Source organism: Scardinius erythrophthalmus (assembly GCF_964197995.2).
Source record: "Scardinius erythrophthalmus genome assembly, chromosome: 4".
Lineage (NCBI taxonomy): Eukaryota > Metazoa > Chordata > Actinopteri > Cypriniformes > Leuciscidae > Scardinius > Scardinius erythrophthalmus.
Genome location: NC_138224.1, coordinates 3,749,615 through 3,762,571, shown reverse-complemented (window position 1 = coordinate 3,762,571; position 12,957 = coordinate 3,749,615). Strand labels below are relative to the sequence as shown.

General features: G+C 38.3%; 1 protein-coding gene across 8 annotated transcripts in view; it reads right to left on the bottom strand.

Moving 5' to 3' along the window:
- Nucleotides 1-12,957, bottom strand: part of osbpl8 (oxysterol binding protein-like 8) — a 76,850-nt gene that overhangs the window by 26,493 nt on the left and 37,400 nt on the right. For 4 of the 8 annotated variants that reach the window (XM_081364135.1, XM_081364136.1, XM_081364139.1 and 1 more), the window contains 2 exons: nucleotides 12,760-12,796; nucleotides 9,892-10,032 (listed from right to left, as the gene is read on the bottom strand). In XM_081364135.1, the coding sequence (XP_081220261.1) occupies nucleotides 9,892-10,032; nucleotides 12,760-12,796 (178 nt within the window). Of the gene's footprint in view, nucleotides 1-657; nucleotides 949-9,891; nucleotides 10,033-12,759; nucleotides 12,797-12,957 lie in introns of those variants that run through there. The other 4 variants (XM_081364138.1, XM_081364142.1, XM_081364141.1 and 1 more) reach the window with 2 other exon arrangements.

Sequence of the window (12,957 nt, the reverse complement as noted above, 5' to 3'; positions counted from 1 at the left end):
GTTGAATCGGTCGGACAAGTTCTTCACTGAAACTGGAAATAAACAGAACCATTACTAAGTCAAATGTACATTACTTAATCGTGAGACTTAAATCAGTACAATTAATTAATAATTCAATTTAGGCTAAACTTTATTATTCTTTAAATGAGTAAATAATAATTTAACCTTATTTACTCCACAAAATATCAAACAAAACCAGTGAAATATTTGTTTGGCGTATTGTTGAGTTCATAGTTAGGATAAATTCTTCTTTAATAATTAAAATAAGTGTAAAGACGTTCAATGGAACCCAAATCGTTGCAATGTCGATATATAGTATTGACTACTGAAAAATGTAGCAGGAGGTGTTATTGACGGCTGAAAGAGACATGGTGCGTCACACACTTGAAGAATAGCGATGCAATGAGTAACAGATGCTAACGTGCTGTCAGTTAATAGATGCACTTTAAATTGGAGGGCAGTCAAGAGTCAAACGCACACATTCAGTCGACAGCAACTTGCCGAAACTATCAAACTTAATAGACTTTGGCAACACTCATGGTTCACACTGTAACCAATCCTGGCACTAATGCAGAGGAACGTGATCGAAACTGCCTGCCAGAGAAATAAAACATGTAAAAGTTTCCTGATTCACACCAGGATGTTGATGAGACCCACCTGGCAAGCAGACAGAAAGCTCGTTGTACCCCCCAAACGAGGCGTTGCGAATGAGTTTGCGTCCGTCTGGATGGGGCGGGCGGCCTGAGATGGTTCCTCCACAGGTGGAGAACCGGCGGCGGCCCAGAATCCCTTCTTGCTTCATCATGAGGGCGGGCGTAGGACGGCCTCACCCCGAGGAGGACGAGGCTGAGGGGCTGCTGTGGTAATTCGGCAGTCACCACAAACACACGGACACACGCTCAGACATACTCCACTGCTGCTAGTACTACAGCTGACCAACTGCGCTCTGAAAACACACAGGCTCTCTCTCTCAGTGTTACTCACTGCAGCCCGCCCTCCCTCTCCCTCTCTCGCTCTAGAGCGTCTGTGTGTGAGAGTGAGAGAGAGAAAGAGCCCCGTCTCAGATTCTTGGAAGGCACTGACAATCAGTGGAGAAAAAAAGAAGAAGCTTAGAGCCGTTTCGTCACTAGATCTGTACCTCTTTCTTATTCTTTTCAGTTTCATTCTGATCTGACAGCATGATGTATGTGGTAAATCTGACAAAAACAGGGATGGATGGATGGATGGATGGATAAAGGGATGGATAAAGGGATGGATGGATGGATGGATAAAGAGATGGATGGATGGATAAAGGGATGGATGGATGGATAAAGGGATGGATGGATGGATGGATAGATGGATGGATAAAGGGATGGATAGATATAGGGATGGATGGATGGATGGATGGATAAAGGGATGGATGGATGGATGGATAAAGGGATGGATATAGGGAGGGATGGATGGATAAAGGGATAGATATAGGGATGGATGGATGGATGGATGGATAAAGGGATGGATGGATGGATAAAGGGATGGATATAGGGAGGGATGGATGGATAAAGGGATGGATGGATGGATAAAGGGATGGATATAGGGAGGGATGGATGGATAAAGGGATGGATGGATGGATAAAGGGATAGATATAGGGATGGATGGATGGATACAGGGATGGATGGATGGATGGATAAAGGGATGGATAGATGGATAAAGGGATGGATGGATAAAGGGATGGATATAGGGAGGGATGGATGGATGGATGGATAAAGGGATGGATGGATGGATGGATAAAGGGATGGATATAGGGAGGGATGGATGGATAAAGGGATAGATATAGGGATGGATGGATGGATACAGGTGAGATGGATGGATGGATGGATGGATGGATGGATGGATGGATGGATGGATACAGGGATGGATAGTTTTATTTTATATATTTTGCATAAGGACAAAAAAAAAATTTTGTATTCCATATACACACACACACCTGTTTATATATATATATATATATATATATATATATATATATATATATATATATATATATATATATATATATATATATATATAGCAAAGGAAAAACACTGATCTTTTCCTGCATTCTTTCGGCAAAATTAACCTCTTTTTCATTCTCAGTATTCTCAATTACACCGTGATGTTTTATTTAAATCAGCATAAATTAGATGACAATACTATAAAACTCTCATAAATACTTTTCCATTTACATAATATATTTCCCATTATAGTATTAAGAAAGAGATTTGTGAGCATTATGGAAATGAAAATTGTGCTTAAGCTAAATGTCATGAAAATAATGTGAAGTGCAAAAGCACACATGTATGCAAAATATAATTTGAAATATGACTTAAAACATATTAATAAGCCTTTGTCAGATTCACTCAATGGCTGAATCAGTGCATGTTTCTATATTTTTGTGACTGTGACTCAGATCGGATTTTCTCTTTCCTTGTCTCTCTTTCAGAGATCCTGTATTAGAGAATGTTTAATGAAGGATGCTGTAGCTGAATATCTAAAACACATTCACGCCTCCTTCTCCTTCTCAGTGCTGGTGAAAACAGAATCAATCACACTAAGAACTGTCAAATCTCATTCGGCGAAGATACAGCCGCATATACATCCATCTTTCACGAGCCTTTCATAAAACTCAAAGGTTTTATACGGTACTAAAGCAGGTTTATACTGTACTAAAACAATGTTACAGAGCCAAATCAAACTTGCCATAGTCTCACACTTAGGTTACAATGCTAACTTTTCCAATCAAGCATCATGCAATAAGAAACATTACATGGTGAAATTTAATACTTTATATTCAATCACTAACCTAAGCTCTACATGAGCAAGCACCACTAATTAAATATACATATGCATAAAATCTACATAAGCCAGTCAAAGATGCCTAAGTACGGGGCATTAGTTTGAATCCCTGAACCTAACTATGACGATAACAGCACTAACAAGCTGAGCTAAACAATCTATGTTTGGATCGGATCTAGGGCTGCACAATATATAGAAATTATCGAAATATCGCAAATGTATATATCGCGATATGCATATCGCAACGGCTTGCAATAACTGGGGTCAAGAACAACATACAAAGAGAAAATCACTCACTGCTCTTGTCTAAATAACTTTTGTAGCTTTAATAAGAATCAGTATATATTTAATTCATACAGTGAAAACTAAGCAGTGTTTTATTTTTACATGGGTTTATTTAACAACATAAACTAAATAAACCTAATGTAGGATAACCTGAACCCCTAAATCCTGTGGTTTACACTGATGTTAAAATAACACTTCTTATGCGACAGTAAAACACTGATGTTCACTTTCAGAAGTTGTAGGGATGTTTTCTTGCCACAAAAAGAATGTGAAACACGTATGTAGGTTATATCATTTTAAATATATTTTAAAATAAATTAGGTTATAAATTAGGTTTATAAACTAGGTTTATGTGACACTCGCATATCACATTTTTCTTCAATATCGTGCAGTCCTACACGGATCCAAAGGGGGGGAAAGTGATTTTCTTCAAGTCAATTTAGAAGCTGTAGAGAACAGGAGTTTGAGTTGGTCTCAGACTGTGAAGCTCTAAAGCTCAGTACAGCGTACAGTGTTTTTGATCAGTGAACTGGAGAAGAGCTCCAGATGAATCAAAGTAAAGGATAAAGCAGTTCAAGAGGCTTTTAAACACTTTTTTTCTTTCCAATCATAATTCACACTGGGCATCTTAACCAATCAGAGCATTCCTCCCAGAGTCTTGCTGATGTCACTCTGAAGTTGCTAGGCAACAGCCTCACCAAAAAGAACCAGGAGCACCGAACGGATGAGACAGCAGGATGGCAGTGAATGATGCCTTGATTAACATAACTAATTAAGATGCTCTGGTGGATGTATAATTCAAAGCCTATTGCTCATTATCTTGTGCTGAATGGAAGTTATGCTTCATTTGAGCGTCATTTAACAACCCGAGACCTCTCTCTCTTTCTCTCTCTCTACTGACCAACCAGTCTATTTACCGACCTGTCTGTCTATCTATCCATCCAACTATCAATCCATGTATCTACAGATCTATTAATCAATCTGTCTATCCATCCATCCATCGATCCATTCATCCATCCATCCATCCATCCATCCATGTCTCTACAGATCTATCTATCCATCTGTCTAACTATCCATCCATCTGTCTATGTATCAACAGATCTATCTATCAATCTGTCAATACATCCATCAATCCGTTCATCCATCCATCCATGTCTCTACAGATCTATCTATCAGTCTGTCAATCCATCCATCCATCCATCCATCCATCCATCCATCCATCCATCCATCCATGTCTCTACAGATCTATCTATCAATCTGTCAATACATCCATCAATCCGTTCATCCATCCATCCATCCATCCATGTCTCTACAGATCTATCTATCAATCTGTCAATCCATCCATCCATCCATCCATCCATCCATCCATCCATCCATCCATCCATCCATGTGTCTACAGATCTATCAATCAATCAATCTATCCATCCATCAATCCATCCATCCATCCATGTCTCTACAGATCTATCAATCTGTCTATCCATCTATGTATCTACAGATCTATCTATCCATCCATGTATCTACAGATCTATCTATCAATCTGTCTATCCATCTATCCATCCATGTATCTACAGATCTATCCATCCATCTGTCTATGTATCTACAGATCTATCAATCAATCTGTCTATCCATCCATCAATCCATCCATCCATCCATGTCTTTACAGATCTATCTATCCATCTATTTGTCTATGTATCAGATCTATCTAAAATCTATCAATCTGTCTATCCATCTATCCATCCATCCATGTATCTACAGATCTATCTATCCATCCATCTGTCTATCTATCTGTCTATATATCTACAGATCCATCCATCCATCCACCATCCATCGGATTCAGGAATTTGGCTGTTCAATTGTTTTCTACACTCAAGCCATTTGGTCTTGAGCCCATCAGGAGAGTCTTTACGGGCTGATTGTGTCTCTGAATTACGTGATATGGCAGGTGAGTCAACGGCTAACTTCAGCAGGTATCTCTGCTGGTAATCCGTAAAGCTAGCGAGCACAATCAAACACGGCAGGCGATGTTCCTTTAGCCAAAGATTGGTGAAAACATGCCCACTTTAGCTCTGAGCCGTAAGCTGTGCGCTGATGACGGCAGTCATAGATCTGGAGGAATTCCTCTGGGGACGAGGATCTGTTTATCCACGGTGGAGGGGGAAGTCAGACCATCTGACCCACACACACATATAGTAAACTATGTGGAAAAACACCCGAGGTCAACACCATGTTAATCTTTTCCATAAAAAGCCACCTGATTTGTACTCAAGTGCAGTCTGTTCCTTTAATTCTTAACCCCTTTGTATCTTATTTTGTGCTACGTTCATTGAGCTCAATTCATTTTCTCAGTAGTGTGTTATCTGCAACAGTCAGTGTGTGTGAGAGAGTTTTTGTAGTAAACTGAGCAGGTGTGGGAATTCCTCATGCGAAACTGATCTCCGCAAGAAAAACAGTTACGGTTTGAGCTCTTTCCCACTCAACTAAATGAGTAACTCAGCAGGTTAAACTGAACTAGCGTATTAGTGTCAGCAGCAGCCGAGCGCTTAATGATTCAGACCACTGTACTATTCACAAAGACGATTCAGAGAACCGTATAACTGTGTTTGTGGCTGAAACGAGTGGTTGACTGTAGTTTACACGATCCTTAGATGACAGCAAAGTAATCTAAATGTATAAATAGAGGTAAAAAGCAAGCACAATTATCTAATATTAGCTGATATATGCAATATTGACCGATAGTGATAAATTGAAAAACACTCAAATCAGCCGATAAACACTAGAGTAGATGTATTGTGCATCTAAATTAAAAAACTAAAAAAAAACAAACTAAAATTGCAGCCAACAAGTGCCCAGCATATTTTAACTTTAGTACTGTTTAAAAAGCATCCCAGGATGCACCTCACGACGCTGGTTGAATATAGCTCAAACATACGACTCCACGTGAGTGATAAAATAAGCAAAAGCAACAAATATGATGCTTTCCGACAGCATGTGTTTGAGACCTGGTCAATGCACTAATGGTGCTAAAGTCTTCTGCATTGGAAGCCACTGGAAGCCTTATGCAATCCGGCTATGAGCCTGGATTACCAGCCTAACAAATAAGCGTTATGAGTCAGACAACATTTAATTCTACTAAACAAACCACCCAGACAACTAGTATCCTCAAGAAACCAATCTAATCTGTCATCTTCAAGTTGAAATACACCACAAAATCACTTTATGACATTTTAATGAGTAGATTTACTAAAACTTGAATTCTGTTCTCACCAGGTACCATTGCAGGCAAAGGAGGCTATAACTATACAAACAAACAACATGAAATAGTTATACTAAGCATACTCTAACTACCGGTAAGCATTAGAGTACTAGCACTAGTTAAGTACTTGCCTTGTGTGCAGGAAGATTAATATACAAGTCATTCATACAAAAAAGTTTTACGTCCAACCCTCTCCATTGACGATCAAACATTCATTGGTCCACAGAACTGCCATAATATTCCCAGACAGTAGACGAAATGTGAAAAGCATGCTCACACCTGACCTCCCATATGCAAATTACCCTTCGTCTGATTGGCCACAGTGACGGAACATCTAGGAAAAGCAACTTCTGATTGGCTGAGTTGCGTTCTGTGTGTGCATATTAACCTCATTTACTGACGGGCTGTAATCCAATAAATCCAGGCCAAGCACACATGCTCTTGTCTCAAACAGAGCAAGAAGGCCAGTAAAGAGGATTTGTGCGCATCTCAGTTGGCGCGCTGATGCTATTCCGGGTGCGTTCTCACCGGGAGAAAGCTGCGTCTCGTGTCGGGTTGCTGCTGAGAACGGCACTGAATAATTGAGTGAAACGTGGCCCACATCTGCAAGATGAACTCACAATGAAACTTTCTGTTATACATCTGTAATCATCAGAACAATCCCAAACTCCTGTGATTCATCCGAGAATATACAGGAGAGGTTGAATGGGCTTTCAAAAGAATGGCGAGGTGCAATTACTGTTGCTATGGAGACCTGACATGATGCGAGAGGGTTTCGAAGGCACTGAAAGGTTTTGTGCAGATGTGATGGTGTGTGTGTGTCAGCGTCAAGCCTTCCAGAACCATGAAAAACAACTGTCACGCCACACATATGACGCTCCAAACGCGACGCTTGCATCAGGAAACACACAACAAGCTCTACAAACAAGAACGCAGTGCATTTAATCAGATTAAAATCATCATTATAAAAGCCAAATCCTCTGAAAACATTAATAACTGCGGTGTACAGATGTGAGACTGGAGTGTGTGGCTGTAAATGACACAGGGATTATGGCGATCACATGGACACTCCACATACCATCAGAGTGAGCGTGAACTTTGACCACACAGGACTGTCAGGGTCTTACACCTTTTGCTCTACTTTTTTGGTTTTCAAGGACTACAATCAGAGATCGCACTTATCAAACAATACCTTTATTATCTCTCAAACCCTAAAAAAGGATAAATAGATAAATTAAAATATACTAATAAAACAAAATGGTACATATAAAGTGCAGCACATGCAAAGTATGCAATGACTGTAGCAACTTTTAGTATGGGAACATTAACAAAGCCCTAGAAGAGAAAAGCAAATAGAAAGAGTGCATGAAAGTGAGCAAAAACGCACCGTTTTTATGTGTGTCCCTTTAAATGCAAATGAGCTGCTGCTCCCGGCACAGTGGGCGGAGCTTCAAGAGCTTGTGTCCTTTTACCTCACACAGACACACACTGAAAATCTCAAAAACATTTAGCCTTTTATGTTCAAACCGAAGTCAGACAAAGATGGAGAGACTCAAGAAGAAGTGACAACATGTAGAAGCAACAGAACATTTCTGAATGGTTAGTTGATGAATTTATGTAGCTTATGTGTAGTTAACTATCTTCTAGTCATTGATTAGCATATTCTGTCTTGATAATCTATAAATCGTGATCCGGGGGCGGGGTTTATGTAAATTTTAGGGTTCATGATGTCACTAACCCTGGAGGAATGTGGTGTAGTCTCTACCAGCCGTTTGTTGTAGTCCTTAAAAAGCAATTTCTTTAAAAGCAAATATCTCCCTTTGCTTTGAACTTTGAGCGTTGTAACTTTGCAGATGTTGTTTATGATCAAACAACAACATTACACACAAACTAAAGTTAGAAAAGTCAAATCATAATCAACCACCCCTTTAAAAGACTAACAGAAGAAAACAGGATTCCAATATAATGGCTTGCTTGCCTTGCACTTATCATCATTGGATAAATTGCAATATCGTCAAAATTCAGCTGCTAGAGTACTTTCTGGGGTCAGAGCCAGGGACCACATAACCCCGGTCTTGGAGTCCCTGCACTGGCTACCTGTTAGGTATCGTATTGATTTTAAAATCCTTATGCTGGCCTATAAATCTCTGCACAATCTTACACCTCAGTATTTGACTGACTTATTAATCCCCTACACACCACGTCGCAATTTGCGCTCCTCTCAGAGTGGTCTTTTGGTTGTTCCGAAGACACGGCTTCATACGTGGGGTGACCGAGCATTTTCTGTCTATGCTCCTAAGCTCTGGAATTCTCTCCCGGCCGACATCAGGGAAGCAAGTACATTAGTGACTTTTAAATCTCTTCTTAAAACATTTTATTTTAGGATTGCTTTTACATGAACTTGATTTTATGTGTTTATTTGTTTTGTATTTCCATTGTGTTTATTCATTTGCTGTTATGGTTGTCTGTAAAGCGCTTTGAGAAAGCTACTTTTAAAGGCGCTATACAAAATAAATTTATTATTATTAAAAATATTTTTTGTTGTTGCTTTTTTAAACTCAAATTACAGATACAAGGTATCCAAAATACTACTTACAACTTATTTAATAATATATATTAAATACAAAGTTTGTAATGGCTATTATTATTCAACAATTTATATTTTATATAATAATGTTGGCTTACTAATCCCCATAACAATTGAAATGATACTATGACAAATATATTGCTTTCCTCATTCAAACTGCTGTCAATGAAGGAATTGCTCAAAGAGTGATATCTTGCCAATAAAATAGTGCAAACAAAGTGTAACCAGAAAGATTCACTACAGAACATTTCTGTAACATTTTTCAAATTGCAATTTTACCATTGCTTGATTTGATTTCCATGACTTTAGGAACTGTGTTAATTAGAAACCAAACAACAAAAAGCTGCACATGTGTGTTCTGGTCTGGTTAATGAGACTTCAGCAGCCTCTAGTGGTGAAGACCAACACTAGACAGGGGAAAACTGCTCTGGTAAAGTCAACAAAGTGTTAAAGTCAAGACTGAAATCAGAATTGACTTGCTTCTGGTCCCGTTATGCATGATCTACTGTTGTTTTCAAAACCTTTTACAACAATGTAATAACCTCTTTGCAGTGAATATTTGTACTGTAACGATTAACTAGATGTCCTCGTGCTCTGTGTATAGTGTAATATTGTATTATATACATTGTTTGCCACTGTACACGTGTTTATTGTGCACATATCCTATACTTGTTATCCATACCATCATGCAGTGGAGATACACTTCATGTGTTCATGGTGTAATGACAATAAAGTGATTTGATTTTTTTTTTTTTTACCTCTCAAACCACTTTACAGCTGATGTAACCAGGGAAATGTAACCTGTAAACTGAACTGGTCTGGGATCAGATTTCCACTCTCATGCAGATGAGACCTTAAAAACGTCTCAGCCAGACTGACCACAGAGCCTTCAGCCCCTAGAGACTTCTGGGGGAAATCCGTGTGTCTGCAGCCGTGGTGGTGTGTGTTCTCTTACCGTGGGTGTAGCTGACGCCCGGGCTGAGGGAGGGGCTTGTGAGCAGGTCTTTACTGGGCGTGTGAAGCCCCGCCTCCTTCCCACGCTGACTCATCCTTCCCGGGGTCAGAAGCGCCGCATCATCACCGGGCATTAAGGCAGCTGTGGAAAAATAACAGATGCATTTATAAAACAACTGAACGCTGAATCAGTGGCTGTTTTTCACACTACACACAATTTTTTAGGATTGTTCTGGTAAAATCTGGTTTTAAGGCAATACTCTACAGGCAAAAAAAATTTTTTGGTAACACTTTATTTTACAGTGTCTTTGTTACAAATGTTACATGTACTTACCATAGTAATAACAGTAAATTATGCATAATTACATGCAACTAACCCTCAACCAAATCCTAATCCTACCCTAACCCTACAGTAAGTACATGTTGTTAATTATTATTACTCAGTACTTATATATATATAATTACATTGTAACAATGACACCTTAAAATAAAGGGTAACCCATTTTGTTTTCATGCACTGGTAAATTTTGAGATTTTGGGCTATTTGGCTTTTCATTACATGTTTCTTTTTTCAGTCTACTGGAAAGACACAATGAAAAAAAATGGTAACACTTTACAATTAGGTTCATTAGTTAACATTAGTTAATGTACATGAACTAACAATGCATTTGTTACTGTATTAGTTCATCTTTGTTAACGTTAGTTACTAAAATAGATGTTTATAGCTTGTTCTTGTTAGTTCACAGTGCATTAACTAATGTTAACAAATACAACCTTTGATTTTAATAACTTATTAGTAAATGTTGAAATTAATATGAACTAAGATTAATAAATGCTGTAGAAGTATTGTTCATTCTTAGTTCATGTTAACTAAGGTAGTTAACTAATGTAAACTAATGAACCTTATTGTAAAGAGGGTAACACTTTATTTTACAGTGTCCTTGTTACATATGTTACATGAACTTACCGCAGTAATAACAGTAAATTATGCATAATTACATGCAACTAACCCTAAACAAAACCTAACCCTACCCTAACCCTATAGTAAGTACATGTAGTTAATTATTATTACTCAGTACTTAAATATATAATATCACTGTAACAATGACACCTTAAAATAAAGTGTAACCGAAAAGTGTTAAAAAAACACAAAAAAACAACAACATTTGAGTGTTTAATACACAATCTTTTTAAAGTCTATAGTTTTAATTTAAAATAATAATAATAATAATAATGTGTTTAATTTGTATAGCGCCTTTTCCCAAGCTCAAGGACGCTTCACAATATCAGTAAGGAACAGACAGTCGCTTCAAACATAATCAGTTAAATGGACAGTAGACATTTGCCAAGTCCAAGACATGAGCGATTGCAGCTGCATATCGCAAAGTGCAAACAGTCGAATACACACAGACACCATAACATTGTAATTACAGAGTGAAGCTGTCCAAAACAGTATTTAATTGAGTACTATTAGAACAGGGAGCGTCGATATGGATGTTAAAGTCACCAAACAATATCAGTTGGGACGATGAAGCACAAGCTAACGTTAGCAGTTCACGGAGATCGCAGAAAAAAACGTTTTGCTGGTCTAAAATTAGGATAATTGTGAGGGGGGACGGCACATATATCATTTGCCTGATTTTATTCCTAAAAACAGGGTGATACAGAAACTCTGTTGACAATATTTTCAGATGTATGGAGTGATAAAAAGAGATAAACTTTAAACTCTAATATATCAATAAAATAAATCTTGGCTTCATCCAATGTTTAGCTTTCTGTACTGAAAATGTATGCAAATGAGTGCATATTTAATTAGATAATGCTGCATTTGCATTTCAGAAAACTAGTACAAAGTTTTTTTAAACTTAATTGGGGAAGTATTGTGAAATCTAGGAGTTATTTTTATTTTTTTTTACTATATTCATCTTGCCTTAATTGGATTTTAACACTGTGATTCTTTTGATTTCAAATGACAAAAGAAATTAAATAGCTTTGAGTTGCATACACCAAAAAGCCATATTTTTGTTCTGTCAGTCTGACTCCGAGATGCAGATTTTGTTGTACAGCGCTCCCTCTAGTGGCCAACGCACAGAATAAAAACAGGCAAAATTATTACATGCTATTGTCCTGAAACTCTTATCTGTAATACTATTATTAATTTTCTCACTGCAACAAGATTGCCGTAAATCAGTAATGATTGTGTTTGTGCACGTCTTCAGCTGAGAAAATTAAATGCACATCGAAATCTGCATAAGAATGATCTAATGACGCAGAGCAAAATGTGTAAGGGGAAATAACACAAGCTTCTTGTGAATACGTACATAGCACACACACACACACACACACACACACACACACACACACACACACACACACACACACACACACACACACACACACACACACACACACACACACACACACACACACACACACACACACACACACACACACACACACACACACACACACACACACACACACACACACACAGCTTAAGCTGAACTGACAAAGCTGAATCATTTTTATGCTAATCATTCATTAGAGATGCTTGTTTGAGATGAAATCTGAATATTTTACCATCATCACTGAAACTGTGAAACTAATTACTAATGAGCCAAATTAACCAATCAGCCATGTAAGAACATATAACACACACACACACATTTTCATGAAACAGTTTTACAGAGGACCAAAAATGTCCCCACAAGGATTTCAGATACTGTGGAGACATTTTATCCCCATAATGTAGGGTTTACCTGAACCACACACACCCACACACACACACACACACACACACACACACACACACACACACACACCCACCCACACACCCACCCACACACACAGGTGAATGTCAGCTTCTTACCTGTGGTGACAGGGTTCTCTCTGCTCTCTGCATGATGCTGAACACATAGACACACACACACACACAGACATAAACACACACACACACACACACACACACACACACACACACACACACACACACACACACACACACACACACACACACACACACACACACACACACACACACACACACACACACACAAACACACACAAA